The sequence below is a fragment of the Hemicordylus capensis genome, chromosome 4, assembly GCF_027244095.1.
Source record: "Hemicordylus capensis ecotype Gifberg chromosome 4, rHemCap1.1.pri, whole genome shotgun sequence".
Taxonomy (NCBI): domain Eukaryota; kingdom Metazoa; phylum Chordata; class Lepidosauria; order Squamata; family Cordylidae; genus Hemicordylus; species Hemicordylus capensis.
The window spans coordinates 263,430,843-263,456,399 of record NC_069660.1 but is presented as its reverse complement, the minus strand read 5'-3'; the positions used below and the strand labels follow the sequence as shown (position 1 = coordinate 263,456,399).

At 41.7% G+C, this 25,557-nt stretch overlaps 1 protein-coding gene across 1 annotated transcript in view; it reads left to right on the top strand.

Moving 5' to 3' along the window:
- The window catches only part of LOC128321974 (aspartyl/asparaginyl beta-hydroxylase-like), a gene marked incomplete at its 5' end in the record, with an annotated part of 93,136 nt that overhangs the window by 25,117 nt on the left and 42,462 nt on the right, over positions 1 to 25,557 (top strand). Inside the window, 7 exons of the mRNA XM_053242589.1 lie at positions 2,109 to 2,195; positions 4,013 to 4,163; positions 6,414 to 6,550; positions 13,523 to 13,621; positions 15,735 to 15,824; positions 16,515 to 16,577; positions 21,691 to 21,828. Coding sequence (XP_053098564.1) covers positions 2,109 to 2,195; positions 4,013 to 4,163; positions 6,414 to 6,550; positions 13,523 to 13,621; positions 15,735 to 15,824; positions 16,515 to 16,577; positions 21,691 to 21,828 — 765 coding nt within the window. The remainder of the gene's footprint in view (positions 1 to 2,108; positions 2,196 to 4,012; positions 4,164 to 6,413; positions 6,551 to 13,522; positions 13,622 to 15,734; positions 15,825 to 16,514; positions 16,578 to 21,690; positions 21,829 to 25,557) is intronic.

The window sequence follows — 25,557 nt, the reverse complement described above, 5'->3', positions numbered from 1 at the left end:
ACCAATAACAGTGGTAGCCAATGTTATTAAATTCACCGCTAGGATATACTTCCTTGGGAAAGTAGAGCTGTATGCGAAAATGCTGGGAGTGTGCATTAGCTAAAAGATATGTAAATTAGATTGCACACAATATAAGAGGAATTTTTTTTAAAGGAAATTATCCGTTATTTTGATGTCAGCACTTGACAGCCCATGTGAAACACAACCAGAATGATATGGTTGTCCTTTCTGGCTTATGATGTTTCATTGTGGTTGCTGTGGCTCCAGCATACAGTGCTTTGTGATCCTTGGTACACACACTTGATTGCACCATCAATAGATTGTATATTCTTGTAGGACTGGAGGTTGTGAGAGGGCTGACAACTAGCACTTGTCAAGTGCATCAGCACTGATTTCTGTTTGTGGCCTACTAAGAATGTAAAAGGCTTGATATCTAGTCCAGCAGTTTCTTTCCCATACTGACCACCAAATGCCTCTGGAAAGCCCAAAGCAGAGATGAAGGCATGTTGCCTCCTCTCCAGCCATTGCTCACCTGAAGCCTCTGAACCCGGAAGAAGCATAGAACCATCGAGACTAGTATCCATTGATAGGCAAATTCATGGAGGAGAAGCCTAACATCCTTTTAAAGCCATCCAAGCTGGTGGCCATCACAGAAGTGCACCTAGGCAATTTTAGAGCCTGGACCGAAAAGCCTTTGGAGTCCCCCCTCCCCTGCAAATTAAGCACCATCATGCTCGGCCGGATGACCACACCACCCAGGACAGGCTAAACAGGATTTGGGGCCCCCGGATCTCGGCCCCAAAGTTCAGGGGTAAGAGCTCCTCTGGGCCGTTGCCACCACTGTGGCCTCAAATTCCATAGACTTAATTGTGCATGATGTGAAGTACTTTCTTTTGTCTCTCTGCCAGTCAGTTTTATTAGGTGCCCCCTAGTTCTAGAGATGACAGAGGGAGAAAACCCTTATCTCAAAACCATGCATAATTTCATAAACCTCTATCATGTCCCCTCTAGTTTAAAGAGTATTATGGGCTGTGCCCTGTGGCTACAAGTGTTACAGGTTAATTTATTAGTATAGTGGTTAGAAATGACATATTTGATGGAAACTGTTTCTCATATGTGCCTAAAAGCATTTCTGGGGCTGTACCAATTTTACCTAGGATGCTCAGTTTAAACCCTTTCGTAACAGAAAGGATTATGTTTTTACAATCTCTCATCTCATCTCTTTCATCTGTTGTCATTTTAGCAACTATATTATATTATGTATTTTATAAAAATAGGGGGAAATGCTTTATATAAAGACGTGCACTGTATTTATCTTAAAATTTGCATACTTCTATAATAAGGTCATTCACACAACCCTCAGGGCTTGGGCTGGGGAGGGCTGAAGGAAAAGGCAGGATCCTACGAACCTTACCACACACGATTGTTGCTGCTTTTGGGTGCCCAATGTGAGATTGGAAGGAAGAAGTCCCCCTGCACCCCACAATATCCTGAGTGGGCAGCGGAGAGGTACCCTGCTGCAATACAACAAGGCTCTTCTCCCTGGCCGCCCTGCACTCAGGGATATATGTCCACTGCTCCCGGCTGCCGTTTCTTGAGCCCCAACGGTACACACAACAGGAAGTGAGGTCGGAGGTGTTTGCATGTCATTCCACCTCACTTTTAACCTGGGTTTAAAACCTGGACTGCTGGGTGAAGGAGCACCAGGATCGAAACTGATCCCGGCAGTTCTCACAACCAGGCCTACCTGGGTTAGCGCTGAGCTAGCCGGGTAGGGGCTGGTTGTGAGTACGATCCCATTATCTAAATTTTTTCAGCACAGTCAGCATGTCCATGCGCGTGTGCATACTCTCTCTTTCTCTCTCTTTCTCTCTCTCTCTCTCCCCCACCCCTGATATTGTAAGTTTGGTATAGTGTGCCCAATCTTCTTTTTGTTCCAAATGTTTATAGTATATAACCTGATAATTTAGGTGCTTTGTTCACTAATGACTTCTCAGTGTTTTTACTTATTAAAATGAGTGTCAATAATTGTTCTGTTCATTCTAATTTGAAATTGTTTTCCTGCCCCACACACAAATCACTTCAGATTAAAAAGGTCTGTCTTACAGGGAAAAGCAGAAGAAGCTTTGAAGGCATTTGAAACATTAGTAAAAAAATATCCCCAAAGTCCACGAGCAAGATATGGAAAAGCACAGGTAAAAAGTGAAGAAGCAGTGTGTGGAAACAAAATTTAACTACTACTTTTGTATTTTTCCATTTGCAATATATAGCCAAGATTTCTAGGTACGGTATGAAGTCTAAACAAATGGACATATCGTGAGAAACTGCCTCTGAGTTTAAAATAATTTTATGTTTGTTAAATATCTACACAGAATATAGTGAAAAGTTGTGTTAAATTACATTAATCACAAATAGCAATGTTCCAAGCAAAGTGTATTTAATAGCCAGTTTTATTGGTCATACTAATTCCAATCCTGAAACTACCCTAACCTTTTTAGGTATGAAACTTCAGTCAAAGGCCTGTGCCTATTTTTACCTTTTGGGTTGAAAGTTTTTTCTTAACCTTTGTTTATTCTGCTTCAGTTCACAGTGATTTGCTGTGTTGTCAGAAATTGACACTAACTGTGCTTCAGTTATTCTAACTGGTTTACCTTATTATGGTGTGTTACAGTAGAAATAAAGACACAATGTTTCAGATGTCTGAAATGTTTTGAGGTAATATTTTTATTTCATGGTATGCACATGACAACTTGTTCCTGTGTAACAGTACGGATCTAATTTGTTCGCCTGTGTTAACTTGGTTATGTGCATACCAGCTAGTTGCCACTATATGCTAAGCTAAGCCCAGATAGGCTTTTTTGAAGTCGGCTGCACCTGTGCTTTTTGAATTAATGTGGTTGACTGCCAAATACCTATCCAGATTCAGCTCAGAAATTGGACACCAGCATGAGGCATGCACTCAATTGGTTCAGCACAGAAGAGATCAAAATATGCACTGACTGAAAACTGCAGGGATTAAGATTCATGTAATCATGTGAGTGAGCCCCCAGTCTCAATTTTCTGAGTTCAGCGAGAGATCTCTGCTTTAATGTGGCTGTGATATTTCCTTCTGAGTTATATATAAGTGAATATGCCTTGATGCCAGCACTGATTTTTTCCTGCTCCTTTAGCAGCCATCCTCTTCTGAAAGAAGGGAGCAGGTGATGTAATATAACACTTCCTTTCATTAACAGAAGAGACTAGATAGTGTCTGCCTTTCCTCCTTTGGATGTTTCTCAGTTTATCTTGTTACGTATGATTAAGCAATAGCATGCCCCCATGTTGTTATGTGCTAACAGTATATTATATTCTAACCTACCCCAGATTATGTATCCCCCAAAATATAACATGAGTAAAAATCCTAATCAGTTTGCCTGAAATCACATGATGGATATGAGTGAGTTTTACACTGTAGTTTCTTCAACAAATGGCAATCTAAAAAATGTTTTTTAAAAAACCAGCAGTTTTCACCTTATAATCACTTTATAATTTTATATAATTTTATACAAAAAAAATCCCATTCCTTAAGTCGTTCGGCTTTTAATTTTGAAACTGTTATTCTCCAGCCAATTGGATGATTCAGTCACCCAATTTAAAACCATAATAGGTCATCTCAAAAATAAGCAGGAGGTGGGGAGAATGTTTTCACTTTTCAGGTAATGGTTGAAGCTGGCTATAGAGAGACTGTCAGTTATTTAAAATGTTATCTGTGTTCCTTACTCTGAGTTTTTTGTGCTTGTTAACCAAATTAATAGTCTGAAGTTTCGTTGTAAATTTGCACCATCAGGAATTGTTTCTTTGTTCATATACATTTTTAAAAATGGTTTTAATTTAAAACATTTCATTTCACCTTTCCAAAGATCAAGGTGACTTCCAATCAAATTTGAAAGCATAATCAATTAACCACTACTTAACATACATATGTTGTCAATAGTCATTTTGGCACTGAAAAATGCTATATGGTTTCACACAGAGTGAGGATGACTTGGCTGAGAAGAGGAGAAGCAATGAAATATTGCAGCGATCCATCAGCACCTATGGGGAGGTAGCTGGTCTACCCAGTGTCCCTGATGATCTGGTAAAACTGACACTTAAACGCCAGGCAGACAGGCAGCAGTTTCTTGGTAAGGTTCTGAAATGTGAATTTCCATATGGGACAACTTTTCAAAGGTTTCTGAAAAATGTGAATGGGAAGATTTGTGCATATGAAAACTGAACCTATTTGATTTCCAAAATTCTCCTTTGTAAATGTTGATTCTGAATATTCCCCAGCTACACCACCCCCACACCCATTGATCAAATATTCTCCAGTGTTAGATATCAGTATTTGACAATGTTATCTACCCGTATTTCTATATTTGAGAGCTGACAATAGATATTTTACAGTATTTGAACATTGATACTCAAAGGTATTTAATATTTGACTGTATTCATAGCAGACACACAATAGTGTATCACAGTGATTTCCAACTTTTTTTAATCTTCTGAGAGCACTTTTCTACAAGTTGAAAATGAACCTCTGCATGCTAACCACAGACACACAATGCAAAGGTTTCTGGGGCATGATACACACCCCGTTCAACTATGGTATTGTTTGGCCCTGACCACTGTAAACGTGGGGGAGGGGGTGTCTGTGTGTGTATGAGTGTCCTAGAACACATGAATACGACCCAAAGCGGTTGTACAGATTGATTGATTAAAATGGTTCCCTGTCCCCAAAGGGCTCACAATCTAAAAAAGAAACATAACATAGGCACCAGAAAAAGCCACAGGAGGGATACTGTGCTGGGGATATCCTCTGCGACTGTACACTGCAGGGGAAGAGCAGAAATTATAATTAAGCTAGTAAACTTCCAGAGAACTCTGGATTCTCCACAAGATAGCTTAAAAACCACTGGCATACCATATTTGATATTATTTAATATGGGACATGCATTCGTATTTTCTAGACTGTATTTAATAGTGATGTGTAATTATTTCTTTCTTTCAGCATTTGCTAGTTATCTTGTAATAGTATTTGAAAATTGACAGGTTATGAGTTTTCATATTTGAAGTTGCTGAAATCAAAACAATCGAGAGATGCCAAGAAATGTAATGAATTCAGGTTCTTCCATTTTCTTTTTTTAGAAACAAAATGTGTTCCTTAACTCAGTTTGGGAAACACAGCACAGAAGATACAAAACGCAATGTATAATTAGGATGTTCCAAAACATGAGAGAGGATTCCTTTATACACACATACACACACAGGGTCCCACGAACCCAAGCCTTTTGTGTAATGCCCTGCCTGATCCTATTTCCCATATTAGTAACAGAACAGGAATAAACCTGAGAAAATTCCATGGTGTATTAAAACAAAAATTATGGTACAAAATGTTACAGATTAAACTTAACTAATAGCACACTACTGCAATATGTTCATAAAATATAATTTAAAACTTCTATTAAATTAATAATGTAAATTATTGTAGGTTTGTAACAGTAGGTTAAGTTTAGGGTAACAAACCACAACTATGCTTACACAAAAATGACAAAGTATACGCTTGTCATCTGCAAGCGGATACAGCTTAAGATTGCTAATACATCCCCACAGGAACAGATTTGATAGTATAGATCACACATATAATTGTGGAAACATAATCAAACATATTGTTGCTGTGTGCATTTCAGCCTTTTCCCAATGGCATTACATTACATGAACTAAAATTAATCCAAGCAGATGGAATTATTCCTTCAGACTCAAGGGAAGACAATAGCTCACTTGGTATTTACTTAGGGCATTCTATAATGGTACAATATAGGAAGAAAAATAATGCCTTTGAATATGAGCTACTATCTTCCCTTTGAGTCTGAAGATTGATAATTTCATCTCATTGGATTGATTTCAGTTTAATACTTTTTATTGTTAAATTTGTATACCACCTTTCAATCCCAAATCAATCCCAAAGCGGTTTTAATTCAATGCAGGTAGAAAAGAGCATCAGCTTGAGATGAATGATTTAAATAATTGTAGATTAAATGCATGGTATTTACCAGTGCTGTAAACCATTTTAAAACTTTCTTCATCCAAAAGAGCTTTAATATGAAGAATGTTATAATTATCCACAAGAGGTCCCCATAAGACTGGATGATACATCCCATCAGCCTGCTTTCCCAAGACATAGCTTTTTAAAATCAACAGTAAAGTGATCAGTGAACTAAATATTCATGTGCGCTTAAATCCATGTTCACATTCTGCATTATTGGTGTTTAGTGATGACAAAGGAGTACACTGTTAGAAATTATTGTCTTAGCTTGCTTAGCTCGGATGCATACTGTGACCAGACCACTTTTACTTTGAACTAAGTAATTATTTATGTTGTCTAATCATATTAGGCCGTATGAGAGGTTCACTGACTACGCTACAAAAGCTAGTTAATCTCTTTCCTAATGATACTTCATTCAAGAACAACCTTGGAGTGGGTTACCTTTTGATTGGTGACAACAGCAATGCTAAGAGAATATATGAGGAGGTGAGCTTCTATTATCTGTATATATTTGTACTTGTTTTTGTACTTATTTTGCTAACAGCTATTAAATGTCAAAAACCATGGTATGTAATAGTATACCATGTAAGTGGTAAAATATATAATAATAATTATTGTTATTATTATTAATTATTATTTATTTATTTATTTATTTATTTACACAGTCAGACAGGTGTTATTGACTGGTTTATTTTATCCAGACATCGAGTCCTTCCCAAGGACCTGGGATGGCTGAATTTTATTATCAATGTTGTTGCTGTTGTTATCGATATCGTCGCAGAATATAGGCTGTTCCCAGTAAAGTTGCTTTTTGTAATTGGCTGATGGTGATTTCTGTGGCCCCTATGGTGTTGAGGTGCTCTTCAAGGTCTTTTGGAATTGCACCTAGGGCGCCAATTACCACTGGGATTATTTTGGTCTTTTTCTGCCACAGCCTTTCAATTTCAATTTGTAGATCTTTGTATTTGGTGATTTTTTCTATTTCTTTTTCTTCTATTCTGCTATCACCTGGTATTGCTATGGTGATTATTTTAACTTGTTTTTCTTTCTTCTTGACTACAGTGATATCTGGTGTATTGTGTGGCAGATGTTTGTCTGTTTGTTGTCGGAAGTCCCATAATATTTTTACATCTTAATTTTCTACAGCTTTTTCAATTTTATGTCCACACCAATTTTTGGCTGCAGGTAGCTTGTATTTTTTTTTTTTTTTCAGATGTTCCAGTGTATCATCCCTGCTACCTTGTCATGCCTTTGTTTGTAGTCAGTCTGTGCGATCTTTTTACAACAGCTTATTAGGTGGTCTACTGTTTCATCTGCTTCTTTACAAAGGCGGCACTTGCTATTTGTTGTTGATTTTTCTACTTTTGTTCTTGTTGCATTCGTTCTTGGTGCCTGTTCTTGTGTAACCAATATTAGATCCTCAGTTTCTTTCTTCAAGTTGCCATGCTTAAGCCATTGCCAGGTCTTGGTGATGTCTGGTTTTCCACTTATATTGTGCAAATATTGACCATGCATTGCTCGGTTCTTGACAAATATTGACCATGCACTGCTCGGTTCTTGACAAAGGACTCGATGTCTGGATAAAACAAACCAGTCAATAACACCTGTCTGACTGTGTAAATAAATAAATAAATAAATAATCAATATATTATTATTATTATTATTATTATGTATTTTACCACTTAAATGGTATACTATTACATACCTGTCTGACTGTGTTAATAATAATCATAATCATAATCATAATCATAAATAAATTTTTATTATTATTAATTTATTATTCCCTCTTACTTTCTCAATATGGGCTGAATATAGACTGCTTCTTGCAATTGATCTTGAGCATGAGTGAGCTTTGTTTGGCTCCTGCAGCACACGTGTGCCATATGTAAGTTCTTACACCAAGATTCTCACCTTTGCTTTCAAAGAATTAATTTGTACCCAAGTTAAACTTAACATTTGTTAAAAGTGTTAAAGCCAACCACTGGCTCTTGATAACTAGTGTGATTTCAAATACAGGCCATAATTTAGCAAAGTCATATGCTTCAAAGTCTAATTGATTTCCCATTGAAATATTATGTGCTTAAATATTATTTTATTTATTTATTTTATTTTTGCATTTATATACCGCCTTTCATTAAAAAGATAACCCCAAGGCGGTTTACAAAAGTTAAAAACATACAATAAAAACACAATAAAAACATCATATTAAAAGTACAAAAACATATAAAAACAGGCATAAAAACAACACAACAAATACAACAAATAGAAACACAGAGAAGCCGCAGTAGAAAACAATCATGTAAAAGCCTGGGTAAAAAGCCAAGTCTTTAAAAGCTTTCTAAAAGCCGTGATGGAGTCCGAGGAACGAATGGCCACTGGGAGAGCATTCCAGAGTCTGGGGGCAGCAACAGAGAAGGCCCTGTCCCGAGTGCACGACAACCGGGCCTCCCTCATTGTCGGCACCCGGAGCAGGGCCCCCTCAGATGTCCTCGTCCAGCGGGCAGCAACCCTTGGGAGCAGGCGGTCCCTCAAATACCCTGGGCCCAAACCGTTTAGGGCTTTAAAGGTCAAAACCAGCACCTTGAATTGGACCCGGAAACGAACCGGCAGCCAGTGCAGCTCTTTCAAAATGGGAGTGACATGTTCCCAACGGGCAGCTCTGGATAAAACCCTCGCTGCCGCGTTTTGCACTAGCTGCAGTTTCCGGATATTCTTCAAGGGCAGCCCCACGTAGAGCGCGTTACAGTAATCCAGCCGCGACGTGACTAAGGCGTGGGTAACCGTGGCCAGATCTGCCTTCTCGAGAAAGGGACGCAGCTGGCGCACCAGCCGAAGCCGTGCAAAGGCACCCCTGGCCACCGCCTCCACCTGAGCCTCCAAAAGCAGAGCCGGGTCCAGTAGTACCCCCAAGCTGCGTACTTGCTCCTTCAAGGGGAGTGCAACCCCATCCAGAACCGGTAAAATCTCCTCATCCCGATTGGCTCTCCTACTGACCAACAGTACCTCCGTCTTATCCGGATTCAGTTTCAGTTTGTTAGCCCACATCCAACCCATCACGGCCTCCAACCCCCGATTCAGGACATCCACCGCCTCCCTAGGATCAGATGACAAGGAGAGATAGAGCTGAGTGTCATCCGCATATTGCTGACAACTCAGTCCAAATCTCCGGATGACCTCTCCCAGCGGCTTCATGTAGATGTTAAACAGCATGGGGGACAAGACCGATCCCTGCGGGACCCCACAGGCCAACGGCCACGGGGCCGAGCAGTAGTCCCCCAGCACCACCTTCTGAACCCTTCCCTCAAGAAAGGACCGGAACCACTGCAACGCAGTGCCTCCGATTCCCATACTCGAGAGGCGGCCCAGAAGGATACCATGGTCGATGGTATCGAACGCCGCCGAGAGGTCCAGCAGAACCAACTCCCCCTGTCTAGTTCCCGGCGTAGGTCATCCACTAGAGCGACCAAGGCAGTCTCAGTCCCATACCCGGGGCGGAAGCCAGATTGAAAAGGGTCCAGATAATCCGTATCATCCAAGACCCTCTGCAGCTGGGACGCCACCACACGCTCCATCAACTTGCCCAAAAAGGGGAGGTTAGACACAGGTCTATAGTTGTCCAGGTTGGAGGGATCAAGGGAGGGCTTTTTTAATAGAGGTCTTACCACCGCCTCCTTGAGGCACGATGGCATCCTGCCCTCCCTTAACGAAGCATTAACGATCACCTCCAGCCATCTACCTGTCCCCTCCCTGGCAGCTTTTATTAGCCATGAAGGGCAAGGGTCAAGAGCGCACGAAGTCGCCCGCACACTGCCCAGGATCTTGTCCACATCCTCAGGCCGCACCAACTGAAAAGAATCCAACACAACGGGACCAGATGGTACCAGAGGCACGTCTGCCGGAACTGCCAAAACTCTGGAGTCCAGGTCAGCACGGATGCAAGCGACTTTATCTGCAAAGCGACAGGCAAACCGATCGCAAAGAGCCGTAGATGACTCCTCCCCCATTGTCCGGGGGGATGTGTGGAGCAATGTTTTCACCACATGAGACAGCTCTGTTTGCCTGCACTGAGCAGACGCAATGGAGGCGGAGAAAAAACATTTCTTCGCCGCCCCCACCGCCACGGCATAGTCCCTAAAATGGGCTCTAGCCCGTGTTCGATCGGATTCGTGACGACTCTTCCTCCAGCGTCGCTCCAGCCGTCGTCCGAGTTGCTTCATCGCCCTAAGCTCCGAGGAAAACCAAGGAGCAGAACGGGCTCCACCAAGCCGGAGAGGGCGCTTGGGGGCAACCGTGTCAACAGCCCTGGCCATCTCTCCATTCCAGAGATCAACCAAGGCCTCGACAGGGTCACCAGCTCTGGACACTGGAAACTCCCCGAGGGCCGTCTGAAATCCAAGCGGATCCATAAGCCTCCGGGGGCGGACCATCTTAATCGGCCCACCACCCCTGCAGAGGGCAGACGGAGCAGTCAAACTAAACCCCACCAGGTGATGATCTGTCCATGACAAGGGAGTGATCTCAAATTCCCCCACCTCCAGATCATTTATTTCCCGATCGGCAAAAACCAGATCCAGAGTGTGTCCCGCCACGTGGGTAGGGCCCGATACCAACTGAGACAGGCCCATGGTTGCCATGGAGGCCATGAAATCCTGAGCCGCACCCACTAAGGGGACCTCAGCGTGGACATTGAAGTCCCCCAAGACAATAAGCCTGGGGGAACCCAAGGCCACCTCCGAGACGACCCCCGCCAGCTCAGGTAGGGAGACTGAAGTGCAGCGGGGTGGTCGGTACACCAGCAGAATCCCCAGCCTATCTCGGAGGCCCACCCTCAAGGACAAACACTCGAAATTCTGAGATTGCCTGACCGGGCACCTGGAAACGGGGAGGGTCTCTCGAAAGATGACCGCAACGCCTCCTCCCCGACCCTCGAGGCGGGGCTGCTGCACGATCTGGAAACCTGGAGGACAAAGCTGAGAGAGACCAACCCCGCCCAGCGCATCCAACCAGGTCTCCGTCACGCATACCAGGTCAGCACGCTCATCCACAATCAAATCGTGGATGAGAGATGTTTTTGCATTAACTGACCTGGCATTTAGCAGCAGCACCCTAATCCTCGAAGGAGTGTTCTCAGAGCTCCCTAGGGTCAGAGGGTTGGGGGAAGGGCCGGAAAAAGGAACAGGCCTCAATTGCCTGGATTTTATTAGGGATTTGCCAAAACACAATTTGGCAGGCCGAATTGCGGGCATCTCCCTTTTAAAATTGAGGGCTTTCACAGCTCCTTTAAAGTGGAGGAGAACAGGTCCATACCTGCTCCTCCTCTGCTTGCCGCCATTGCCACCATCCTGTGTTCCTCCCAGCTATGCCCACACGCTGACGGGGCATCTCCAAGCTGCCCCTGCATGCACCAGCACACATGTGGCCTCTGTGTGCCAGCGCTGCTGGGAGATGCCCCACCAGCGTGCAGGCATAGCGTGGGGGGAGCGCTAGGATAACAGCAATGGTGGCGAGCGGAGGATGAGGACGTATGGACCAATTGAGAGTGAAGAACAATGAACCAGTTCAGAGTGAGGGCAGTGGTTTCTGGATCAGTCACACATGCAACTGTAGCCAGTCAGGGTCATGTACGAAGCAAAATGATGTCACAGTGCTAAATAACCAATAATATCTGGCCTGTGACATCACCAAGGGAAAATTAAGCCGATCAAACATGAAGCTTTGTTGGCCAGTGAGAAATAGCATATCCCTACTCCATTGATCAGTGGATGGTATTGAAATGAGAATATGTTGCGGATCGGCAGCATAGGTAATTTTTGAGAAATCCTTTTTTTTACCATTGACCCCGCCCCTCGACAAATTTCTTACCCTCTTCACAATTTTGACAGGTGAACACTTTTTAATTTCCCCCCTTCAATGATGAAACTAAAACACTGAACCTTAAATCAAAGAAGATCGTCTATAGCTAGAATCCAACCTGATGGGAAACGTGTCCTATTTTTGAGAACTGTTTTCTCAAACCCTCCATTGTACCACAGCTTGAGGACACCATCAAGAAACATAAAGTATTTGCCTTTCCCCCCCATTAGATGTTTCTCTTTGAATTTCATAGTCTGGAACTGGCACACAATACATTAAATGTAGTCTTTGTAAAAATCAAAGCTTTTTATTTTCAAAGAGCAATAGATCTTGGTTTTACATTCTTCAAGGAATTCTTCTATAGTACAAGAAGGGCAAATTTTCTGTCTCCTGCACTTTGTGCTACAGATAGACTAGTATTTTGAACATGTTCTAAGGTTTAGTTCTGAACTCTGCATTAGTTATTGGATTTATAGCTTTAGGAGGCATAATAGCATGGAACCATTGCCCCCAACCTCACTTCTGTGTATTAATTCAAAACCCTTTTCACAAAATGCAATACATTGTGCAAATATCAAACCTGACATTTGGAATGCTGCTTTGAAAACAAGGGCTGAATTATGGATATAATCACAATTAAGCTTGTTCTTGGCCACATATGAGGCTGGAAGAGTATCTTAAATGCAACAGTGGGGTGCTGCTGAGTTCTTCCCCTTCTTTCTCATAAGGTTTAGGGACTCTTATCTCATGTAAGGCGACCTGTGACAGCCAGTAATGATGAGCAAGGACAGGGAACCTTACAACACAATTACATCGCAACACAAAGTGTTCCTGAATGTTAAAGGAAAGAAGAGGGGAAATGATCCCAGTGATGTCATTTTAACCCATAACTCATACAACATGTAGCTCCAGCCTGAGTGATTCAGTTGGATTAGTCTGCTTGTTAGGATGTGCCTAATTATTTCCTCCATTTTTGGAACAGCCAAAAATGCATCCAAGTGAAGGTGTAGAAGACAAGTATAGAAGACAACATGAAAAACAGCAAGCCATCTAACATTAAATAGCATAGTCTTATAACATGAGTAACTACATTAAGAATAACATGTGATCATGAATAACTTGATGTCTCTGAGTGCAAAAAAAAAAGCAGAATTAAAACTAGCATCACAAGCTTTATTGTGATGCTAGTACACATGTATTTTCATACAGGGCTTAACTATCTGATCAGCCCAGTCTTAGCAGAGGTAAACCACTTTGTATTTTAATGGACTTTTGTGGTATGAGTTCAGAATCCCATGATGGGAGTGGGGAATAGAGTCCAAAGTAGAAAAAAAAGTCTGCAGCATTACGCTTTAGGGGAGAGATGAGGATAAGAATACATGAAGTTGCTGTTTTCACTGTTAGTCATGCATATCCCCTAAGGTGTTTCTACATTGGTTAACTGATGAAGTAGTACACATTTCTAGACCACTGGTGGATGGAATACAGATTTATGAGTCAAAACCTTCTGATACATTGCTAGGTCGACTTAAAACTCTATAAATTTATGTTGAGAATCACTGAAGACATAAAGCTATAACCATGATTTGTTTGACTCTCCTACAGGTTTTGAGCCTGGCTCCTAAGGATGGGTTTGCCAAAGTACACTATGGCTTCATCCTAAAGGCAGAGAACAAGATTGCGGAAAGCATTCCCTATTTGAAAGTAATCTTTATGTTCACTGTTTTTCTCCTTTAGAAAACCTAATGCAGGGGAGGAAACGATATTTAAAGTATGAAAATTGTGGAAACAAAGGTCACATACCAGCAGAACTGGTATAGCATTTCATATATTAGAGATTTTTAAAAAACGATGATGATCTATCACTGAAACATAAATATGCACACACTCTCTTTCCCAAAAGAAGATCAGTTATTTATCACTGCCTCTTGCTTCCTGACTTCTCTGCTTCTGAGGTCCAGTTCACATAACCATTTTTAAGATGGTTCTTTGAAGTGGCCTTTACCTGGTAGAAGTTGCCATGTAGGGTGCTTTCACCCCTACAAAAGCATGAGATGCTTTTGCCATGTGAATATTGAAAGGGAAAGCACTTCATGGTGACTAAGTCTGAGACTAATGGTGCACTGGCAGAAGAGCTTTTTCCATTGTATATGGGAGATGTTAATGAGACAGTTCTGGAATGCTAGCTACACTCAAATCGGGCTTTTGGGGCTAACGTGGGGAATCAGTGTGACTAGATGGAACAGTTCATTACAGAATAAATTTGTGCAGGGTTTTGGCCTGGAAAACGAGGAGGAGACAGAAATGTGTACAGATTCCTTTAGGGATTATAGGGGTACAGGAAAACAAAAAGATTGATTAGGCAAGGAGAAGAGGCAACAAAATCTTAACTAACACTATTAACTAGAGTCTCATGTAGGCGCATTTTAGCTTAAGGTCTGAAATCAGCTTAAGGATTTACTTTGAGAAAGGACCAAGATGTAGGCTTGAAGAGGAGAGACAAGGGAGCAAGGAGATTAAAAAGGGATAGGAAGTTAGTATTACTGATTCCGATCTGTTGGTGTGTTGGATACACTTGCAGGTTGGGGTGCACAGATACACTTCCTTACAGGGAGAAGGCAGCAGAAAAGTAGGAAGAAGGAAGGGTAAGGAGCAGAGCACTACAACTCGAACCCTTGAGAACCAGCAGGGCAATGATCCAGGTAGATTCGGATTCTAAATCTGACCCTGAGTCTGATCTCAAGTCTAATCCCCAGGCCATGTAGCTTGGCCAGGGATTTTTGTACCCAGAAACATATCCTGAAACAATGCATAAGTCAAATGCCCTGACTGCAGGGGCTGAAACACACGTGTAACAAAGAAGTTCATGTTTACATGAACCAGTCAAGTGGGTGTTCTCTTTAAGGAACAAAAGCTGGAATGGCTGGTGGAGAGGTGTGTGTATGGAGGAACTCAAAAAGCCTGGGGCATCTCTTTCTGAGAGATAAATAGGTTTCTTTCTCTGTTAATAATCACTAGCTCATTAATACGGTGATAGGAGGCAGGGGATGTGCTATGCTTACCTGAGTAGTTGTGAAAGCGATTAGCAAAGCTAATTCCATTGTGAAAAGAGTTAGCTATTTTTGCTTGTGAATGTCTCTTTGACCCAGATCTGCTTGCCAGCTCCCTCCCTTTTTGCAAAAGAGAGGCCATGGCAGAGGGTGGTATCTCCCTGCAGTCATTTGCTAACTTGACCTTGGCAGTGCTGCCCCACGTTTGCTTGTGCCAAGTGACCAAACTGTATATTTGCCAACTATGGGCATGTGAAGAGTTCACAATCCTGTGAGCTCAAGTAGCCAAGATGGAGGTTGCAAGCCTGAAACTCCAAATCACATAAAGGGGTGCTGTTTGCAGCCCCAAGACAAGCTGTTTTTGTACAGAGAATTTTCAGAGATCTTCCTTCCCTCTATAGTCATGTGTGCCTCCTGAAAATATGTCTCTGACAATTGTGTCCAAGAAGCTACAGAGGAAAGAGGGATCAGTTAAAATTGCCTCTCTCTGTTTGTTAATGAATAACACATTTTTGCCAGCACAACATTAGTCTGGATGTCAACCATTTCAAGTCTAGTGTGGAAAAATGAACAAAGGGAGTGTACATAAATATATACCATGCTATAGGATTTCTGTGATCATCATATATGTAAAGCTCTTTGTGGGCCCTCTGGAAAAGAGCAATATAAATACAGTTGTTGTTCAAGTATAGTGAACACTGATACCTAATAGAAGCATTTTACTAAGAAGACAATTAATTGACTGTATGGTTTTTTGGTTTCTTTAGGAAGGTCTGGAATCAGGAGACCCTGGCACTGATGATGGCCGCTTCTACTTTCATTTGGGTGATGCCATGCAGCGAGTTGGAAACAAAGAGGTAGAATCTGATCTTTTCAAGTTTCATTGCATTTTATCTGAAAAGGAAAATAAGGTGTAAGTAGAGGGCTAGACACTACTGTGTCCAGTGTAGTGTTGCTCAGAGAACTGAAACAGATATCTGTTGAGCACAGCAAGAAATTAGCTTCCAAACATTTTAGGTCTCTAAGATAAATGAAATGAAAAGGTTGTGGGTTGTTTTACAGACAAAGGGTTATATGGAAATAAATAAGGTGATTGACTTCCTCAGTTAAGTAAGGAAGGCTGAGTGTACGGAGGTAACAAGTTCTCAGGTATCAACTGTGCCCTGCATTCTGTATATCACTTCTATAGACTCTTCATGGGGAGGTGGTTGATGCAGGATGAAAAGAGTTGAATTTCTTGGTGGAGAACAGTGAAGGCTGAGCCAAGCACGTTTTCCAGCAAGAAACATGGTGGGGATCCTGGCAAAAAAAAACCCTGCTGTGTAGATGCCAGAATAGCTATGTTGGCCCTATAATTAGAGGGAGTCCTGCTTCTACATCTGGTCAGTGGTTTTCGAAGTAGCTCAGTTGCTCTTCTCATATTAGGTGCCATGCGTAGAGCATGAGGGGAGTGTTGGGCTGCACACATAGCATAAAAACCCATTCTGTACTCCCCTTTGCGCTCATGTGGGGTGGGAACAGCTGCTGTGATCCTGATCTGTTCACAGAACAGAAACAGTAGGATTGTGCCAGCTAACCCCATCCTGACCTCCATGCATCAGGGCGCAAAGGTGAGAATGGAGTTTCTATTTGTATCTGGCTGACGTTCTCCTCCTGTGATTGTTCTACATGTGTGGCCAACATAAGAAGACTGCTTCACCCCAGATGGGAGTGCATTGATAGTGTCCCTGATGGTGGGAAGGAAGTACCTCTCAGAGTGAATATCTTTATTTCTTGTGAACTTATGGTTTTCTTGGGGGAGATGTTCTTCTCTTTGACAGCTACTGAAACCTTTATCTGTGGTAGGGCATAATGCAGCTGGATTTCTGCTCCTCACAATAGTACTTTTATGGTCATGCTGGGAATGAAAAGAAGCGTCAGAACAAAGTAGGGTTTTCCTCCTCCATCAGGCAGATACAAATAATGTAGTAAACCTAGCCAAACCTCCCCCCGCCTACCCTTCATTCACAGAAGCACCTTCCTCTTTGGAGTTGCCCTTCTCACTGATGCTTGTGGGGTGGTTGCAGAGAACAGGGGATGTATTGTCTTGTCTCAGTGTGTAGGTGTACATAGAAAGAAAGGCCGTTTTTAGGGTGATCTATGCTGTTTATGAAATTGATGGTCCAGTTTCTGTGGACAAAAAATAAAGTTTGTGGAAAATGAACTTCCTGGAGCAAAGAAATTGAATTTTTTACTCTATCCATTTTTAAATGTTTAAAGGAGACACTGGACCTGGATTCAGGAAGGAGACACAGGATGACTTCATTAATCGTGAGTCGAGCACTCACAGTTTCACGTATCTGCAGTCGGGTGATGGACATCCGACCTCAGTATATGTGGGGAAAGGCAAAAAAGGTTTAAACCCGAGTATCTGTGGGTTGGGGTGCCTAGAAATGACCCCGGAGGTCATTTCTGGCCGCCATTTTGAGTTTGGCAGAGATCAGGAGCCATTTTATGGCTCTTTTTTTTAAAAAACGGCAAAAAATTCTATGATTTTTGGCCAATATTTGGCCATTTTTTCACTCCTGGGGCCATTGCCGAACTGGTGGGGACCCACAGAGCATGGTAGGCCACTTCTTCCCATTTTACCCCCTTTTTGGACATGTTTTTGACCTCTGGGAACCTAACCCCTGGATTTACACAGCCCCGATGATCCCGTATTCATGGTTTCCGTATCCACAGTAGTTGCAGAAAAAGTAAACCCTGTGAATACTGAGGTTCCCCTGTAGATGCGTTGCCATTTTTAATCACTATCTAGTATACATTTTTCATCTAAGGTTACAGTTAGAGCTAGGAGTGCAGATGAATTCTTGTATATATTATTCGGAGCAGTCTAATTATAATCACATTTATACTTTGCCTTTCCACAAGACCGTTCTCATTCATTCATTCATTCATCACATTTTTTATTCTGCATCATGGAACTCAATGCACAGTACATGGGATTCCCAGGTTTTCACCCATCTAGATGCTGAACCAGATCCAGTCCTACTTAGCTACATCAAGGTGGCTATATCCCATTTCCTCAGAACACATTCAGGGATTCTAACTTATCTTGGGAACAGAGTGCACTAAAATTAGTAAAACTCTATATAGCATGTTATATTTAGATTCAATACAATCTGATTAAGGTTGTCATCAACATATGAAGAAGTTCTGTGCTTTTAGCAATGACCTAGCAGCGGAAAGTTTAAATAAGTGAAGATTCTCACATTACCCTGTTACTGGGAGAAGTCATGACTGAACTCTTGGCAACATTGTTATGCATTTTAACAGCAATCTTTAGTCAGGAGTTGCCAATCTAAATTCACTGCCACTCTTTACCTCTGTTTGCTAGTCAAAACAGTGACTGATCTTCTTGTACTCTCAGCAGGTTCCATGGAAATTCTCCTAATAAAGCCCTAAAGGGCAAAGAGTTTATGTAAAGCCATCATGCATTCAGTTCAAAGGCTAAGACCAGAGAATCCCAGCTTATAAAGATATACTATACATTACCTGAGGGCAGGACATAACTTTTACTACCCAAACCTAAAAGACAGAATTTAGGACATCTCTTTAGAAAAACATGAGATAGTTTATAGCTGTCATAAAGAAGAGCCCACAGAAATTGTTCACTGTTGTCCCATTTATCAATGCTGTTTCTTAGAGCTTCAGATGCTTAGTACATTCTGCAGCAATTCTTTCCCTTCATAGGTCATTAGAGTTATGCAAGTTAGGCTACTGCCCAACATATTACAAGACTGAAGAAAATGTGAATCTCTTCTGCACATAATTCACTCTGGTTCCACAATGCATGGCATGACTGTTTATAAGAATGCATCTTGGAACTGCAGACCACACAGTGAACTTGAAGGTGACTTGTGGTACATTGTAAATAATAGTAGCTGGTGAATTTGACATTTGAGAATATGTAGGAATTGTTTATAGATGAGGGGATCTGAGCTATGCTACCTTTCATCCATGAGTCTGACCAGCTGGGTTGTACTAAAGCACTTCCCAGTTACCGATACTTAACTAGGATTTTCCCCTCTTCATTTTCTAAAAGGGAAAGAGGACATAACAATAAATGCAATGTGGGAATGTATGTAATTGCCTGCTTATTTCCTTCTTGTAGATTGGTTACAAAGACAACTGAGACAGATTCTCTTCTAAATCAATGTATTTAGAGGTCTATGTGTTGAATTTTGCTTTGTGATGTAGGTGTGCAAAGTATTGGGTAATTCTGCTTTCACTATGCAACCCATGGATTTATTGCACTCAGGACAAACTTTAAAAACAACACCTTGTAATATGATTTTGTTAGATAAACTGCAATTTTATAGAGATGCAGATAATTGTATATACCAAGTCTAGATCTGAGAGTTGTGTATACCAAGACCAGATCTGAATTATGCTGGAGCCAATTAAATACGAAGACAGCTGATGTTGTATTGGGGAGATGGGGTGGGATAATATAGCAGGTTCTGATCCTCAAAAAATCTTTTTTTAAAAAAAATTCGGATGAATATTGTTATCCTATGGCAATAAAACTTAAAATGTGCACACAGGCATGTGCACATGTACACACACTTTAAAATGGCTTGTTCCAAAAAGGCATGATACATAGTCAAAAGTAATTTGGGGGCAAAAGTTCCTACACTGCAATTCACAAGCTTACAATTTCACCTAGTAGCTTTTTAAGTCATTGTTTTTTTCTAATGTTAGTTCAAAACATAAATTGCTACATTTAGTGAACAACTGACTAAAGGACCAAAAGCTGTAGTTTTGGAAACTGTGAAAGGCCTAGAATCTGGGTCCTTTCAGAATAATTTCAAACCAGCCTTCCTGGAATAGAACAGATGGAACCATGTAAACAAGAATCCAGCTCCTGCTGCCTTTCGCTTCAGTAGTCATTACATTTATTCTTACCTGCTCAAAGGAACACAGAACTATTTTGGAAGTCTCTGAGAGAGGAGGAGGTGAGACCCTGAATAGAAACAGAGAAAGGGTGTTGAGGAGAAATCTAAAGCAGAGCTAAATGCATGTCCCAACAGGGATTTTTGTCTATGTGACTATCACATTTATATCAGGTGTGTTACTTTCAAAACAGTACAATTTATACACACATATGGGTCACACATATGGGAAAGAATCACAGAGTCTCCATGGGCAGTACAGCTCACAAAGGAGAAAGATGTGCAGACCTCCCTTGAAATATAATACCTGTTGTTTGGCAAACCTCAACATTTGCAGATCCAACATCCATGGTTATGCATATCTGCTGTCAGTTAGTTGACACCTAGCCACAGCATACGTGAGGGGGGTGGAGGAGGTTAACAAAGGGTTGATTTCGCACATTTGTGGGTTCGGGGTATCTGGAAGGTCATTTCCAGCCACCATTTTGAGGAGAGGAGCCATTTTGTGGCTCATTTGTTTTAAACATATTTTTAAATCTGTGTTTTTTAATGCATAAACACCAGATTTGGGGCTTTGGGGGGCATTTATGGACACCTGGAGACCTATGGAGCATGGTAGGGCACTTTAGGGGCCATTTTAGGGCCTTTTTTTGCAGTTTTTCACCATTTTTGGAGCCTCCAGGAACCTAATCCCCCAAGTCCCGTTGACTCAATGATTCACATCCACGGTTCCATTATATGCAATTGTAGCAGAGAATGGAGCCACCACAGATAACAGGGTTCACCTGTATCTTACTGTGCATGATTGAGTGATTGAGTGATTAAGTGGAGCCAGCGTGGTGTAGTGGTTAGAGTGCTGGACTAGGACTGGGGAGACCCGAGTTCAAATCCCCATTCAGCCATGAAACTAGCTGGGTGACTCTAGGCCAGTCACTTCTCTCTCAGCCTAACCTACTTCACAGGGTTGTTGTGAAAGAGAAACTTAAGTATGTAGTACACCACTCTGGGCTCCTTGGAGGAAGAGCGGGATATAAATGTAAAAATAAAATAAAATAATAAAATAAGTGCCGTCAAGTCGGTGTTGACTCTTAGCGACCACATAGATAGATTCTCTCCAGGATGACCAGTCTTCAACTTGGTTTTTAAGGTCTCTGTGGTGCATTCATTGCTGTCATAATCGAGTCCATCCACCTTGCTGCTGGTCGTCCTCTTCTTCTCTTTCCTTCAACTTTCCCCAGCATGATGGACCTCTCAAGGGAGCTGGATCTTTGCATAATGTGTCCAAAGTATGATAATTTGAGCCTGGTCATTTATGCCTCAAGTGAAAATTAGTACACTGTGCATACTAAGAGGAATACCTGGAGTTTGAGAAGCTTCCACTGCAAACATTCCTGAAGAGGGAAGATTGTGTGGTAGGAAGTGTGATACTTTGTATGTGAGCAATGGAAATAGCTGGATCAGTAACCAACTAGGAGTTTTTATGTACATCTATAATTCACAAGTAAGGTGACGTACTTTGAATGTGTCTGAGCTCTTTGTTGCTCTAGATGCCAAGAGCTGGATCTTAAATGATCTGAATCCGCTTTGTGGGGGTTTTAGATCAAACACCTGCCCTTACCTTTTAATTCATTATTTATGATGGTGCTATGTTATAGGAAGCCCAGTAGAGAAGGAGTATCATTAGGATGCACAGAGGAATTGCTCGCGTATTATATTAGTTATTGATTTATCCTTTTCTGCTGAAGTGTAACTAATGTAAATGAGTTGTTAACAAATTCCAATTTCCTAGGCATACAAATGGTATGAACTTGGACACCAACGGGGTCACTTTGCATCTGTCTGGCAACGCTCTCTGTACAATGTCAAGGGTCTGAAGGCTCAACCATGGTGGACTGCAAAGGAAACTGGTTATACAGAACTAGTCAAGGTGAGCAACATTGTCCTCTTGACTACATAGTGGTTATTTTAAGTAGATTCTAAGGCTGTGATCCTGTGCACACTTGCCTGGGAGAAAGTCCTCTTGAACTGTGAGACTGGTTTTCTGTAAAGTATGCATAAAATTGGACTGCACCAGAAGAACTATAAACTGTCATTCCTTATGATCAACATCTGGAGTTCATTGGGCAAAATATCCTCTGCTAATTCTGCTAATCATTAGAAGAAATTTAAATTGATAATTGTTCAGCATGATATATATTGGAAGAATGGATTGCAGAGGTATATTAAATAGCCACCACATATGCTAGACCACTTTAGTTCACCAGATGAAGATGACTGCAGTAACGCAGTCATTCACACAAATAACTGAGAGGCAAGGCTTAAAATGCTGAATGTTGGAATTAGTGGGTAACAGGCTGATCCATTTCCCCATGCACTCTCATAGGCTTCACTGGGATATTTAATTGCATAAGGTAGGCAATGTCAAGCCAGCTGAATAAATACAAGATATAAGAGAAATACAAACTCATCAGTGTTTGGTGCTCTCCAGATAGACAGGTAAATTATTTATAATCATGGCTCTAGGCTGTTTTTAAAGTTCAATATAGTGAAGCATTAACTGCAGATTATTATTAAAACTTACATTTGAAGTAAATGATAGTGTTGCCTTTTAAAATGTTGATTGGTGGGATTTCTGCTTTAAAAACAGACATATTTTAAGTCCAGGTCAGGTCTTAATGGACTTTGGAGGCAGCCAGCTAGTGGTGGATTACCATGTGTTTTGTAATATCAAAAATCTCACTCAACAAAATAGCATAAAACGAGGTCATTCACACAATCAAAAACTGTATTAACCTGGGTAGTAGTGACTGTGTGGAAGCAAGATAGGAGGAAAAGGTACCGAGATTTTCCTCCAACCTTGCTTCCACGCAACTGAAAATTGGGATCACACACAGCTCCCAAACCCAGATAGAACACAGTTTTTGATTTTGTGAATGACCTCACTATACATACCAGTGCAAACAGTTTTATGCAGCTCTATAGACAAGCGTGATAATATCCAGTTAAAAAGGAAATGCTAAATATTTTTGAATAAAAATGTTTCAACAGACTTATGTGAGCAGCGTCTCTTCTTATAAGAACATAAGAACAGCCCTGCTGGATCAGGCCCAATGCCCATCTAGTCCAGCATCCTGTTTAACACAGTGGCCCACCAGATGCCGCTGGAAGCCACAGGCAGGAGTTGAGGACATGCCCTCCCTCCTGCTGTCACTCCCCTGCAACTGGTACTCAGAGGCATCCTGCCTTTGAGGCTGGAGGTGGCCCACAGCCCTCCGACTAGTAGCCATTGATAGACCTCTCCTCCATGAAGTTATCCAAACACTTCTTAAAGCCATCCAGATTGTTGGCCGTCACCACATCTTGTGGCAGAGAATTCCACAAATGGATTATGTATTGTGTGAAAAAGTACTTCCGTTTGTTGGTCCTAGATTTCCCGGCAATTTCATTTCATGGGATGACTCCTGGTTCTGTTGTTATGGGAGACGGAGAATTTCTCTCTATCCACTTTCTCCACACCATGTATGATTTTATAGACCTCTATCATGTCTCCCTGCAGTCGTCTTTTTTCTAAATTAAATAGCCCCAAGTGTTGTAGTCTTGCCTCATAAGAAAGATGCTCTAGGCCCCTGATCATCTTGGTTGCCCTCTTCTGCACCTTTTCCGGTTCTACAATGTCCCTTTTTAGATGTGGTGACCAGAACAGTACTCACTACCCCAAGTGTGGCTGCACCATTGTTTTGTATAAGGGCATTATAATATTAGCAGTTTTATTTTCAATCCCCTTCCTAATGATCCCTAGCATGGAATTGGCCTTTTTCACAGCTGCTGTACATTGAGTCGAAACTTTCAATGAGCTGTCCACCACGACCCCTGGTCAGTCACCGAGAGCTCAGATCCCATCAACATATACTTGAAGTTAGGGGTTTTCGTCCCAATGTGCATCACTTTACACTTGCCAACATTGAACCGCATTTGCCACTTTGTTGCCCACTCCCCCAGTTTGGAGAGATCCCTTTGAAGCTCCTCACAATCTGTTTTGGATTTTACTACTCAGAAGAGATTGGTATCATCTGCAAATTTGGCCACCTCGCTGCTTACCCCTGCTTCTAGATCATTTATGAATAAATTAAAAAGCACTGGTCCCAGTACAGATCCCTGGAGGACCCCACTTCTTACTTCCCTCCATTGCGAAAACTCTCCATTTATACCTACCCTCTGTTTCCTGTCTTTCAACCACTTAGCAATCCACACATGTACTTGTCCCCTTATCCCATGACCGCTAAGTTTCCTCAGGAGTCTTTGATGAGGAACTTTGTCAAAAGCTTTTTGGAAGTCCAGGTATATTATGTCAGCTAGATCACCTTGATCCACACACTTGTTGACACTCTCAAAGAACTTCAAAAGGTTTGTGAGGCAAGATTTACCTTTGCAGAAGCCATGCTGGTTCTCTCCCAGCAGGGCCTGTTCTTCTATGTGCTTTACAATTTTATCCTTGAGGATGCTTTCCATCAGTTTGCCTGGAACGGACGTTAGGCAAACCAGACTGTAATTTCCTGCATCGCCTCTAGATCCTTCTTTGAAAATCGGTGTTACATTTGCTACTCTCCAGTCCTCTGGTACAGAGCCGGATTTCAGGGATAAGTTATATATTTTAGCAAGGAGGTAGGCAATTTGACATTTGGGTTATTTGAGGACTCTTGGATGGATGCCATCCGGCCCAGGCAATTTGTTATTTCCAGTTTTTCCAGGCAGTTTAGAACATCATTACTTGTCACTTCTATCTGACTCAGTTCTTTAGCCTCCATCCCTAAAAAGCCTGGTTGAGTAACAGGTATATGCTCTGTATCCTCTGCCCTGAAGACGGACAAAAAGAACTCCCTTAGCTTCTGTGCAACCTCCATATCCTCCTTAATAATCCCTTTCACTCTCTCATTGTCTAATGGTCCAACCGCCTCCCTGGCAGGTTTCCTGATTCTGATGTATTTAAAGAAGCTTTTGTTATTCCCCTTGATACTTTTGGCTAAATGTTCCTCAAACTCTCTTTTTGCCTCCCTTATGGTCACCTTGCATTTCTTTTGCCAGAGTTCGTGTTCCTTCCTGTTCTCTTCATTTGGACAGGCCTTCCAATTTCAGAATGAATTCTTCTTCCCTTTTATGGCTTCCTTGATGGTACCTGTTAGCCATGCTGGCATCCTCCTGGACTTAGTGGTACCTTTCCTCCTTTTCAGTATATAATCTAACTGGGCTTCTAGTATTGTGGTTTTGAGTAAACTCCATGCACTCTGGAGCAAAGTGACTCTCCTGATTTTCCCTTTCAGCTTTCTTTTCACCATACTCCTCTTTTTGGAGAAGTTTCCTCTTCTGAAATTCAAAATGTCTCTGTTAGACTTCCTTGGTGATTCTCTCCCCACATCTATGCTGAATTTGATGGCACTATGGTCACTGTTCCCTAGAGGGTCAATGACACTGACATCCCGCATCAGGTCCTGGATGCCACTCATAATTAAGTCCAAGGTCGCCTTCTCTCTGGTTGGTTCCAAGACCAACTGTTCTAGGGCACATTTAGCATATCTAGAAATCTGACCTCTTTGTCATGACCTGACTGTGACTTTACCCAGTCTATGTGTGGATAATTGAAGCCACCCATTATTACAGC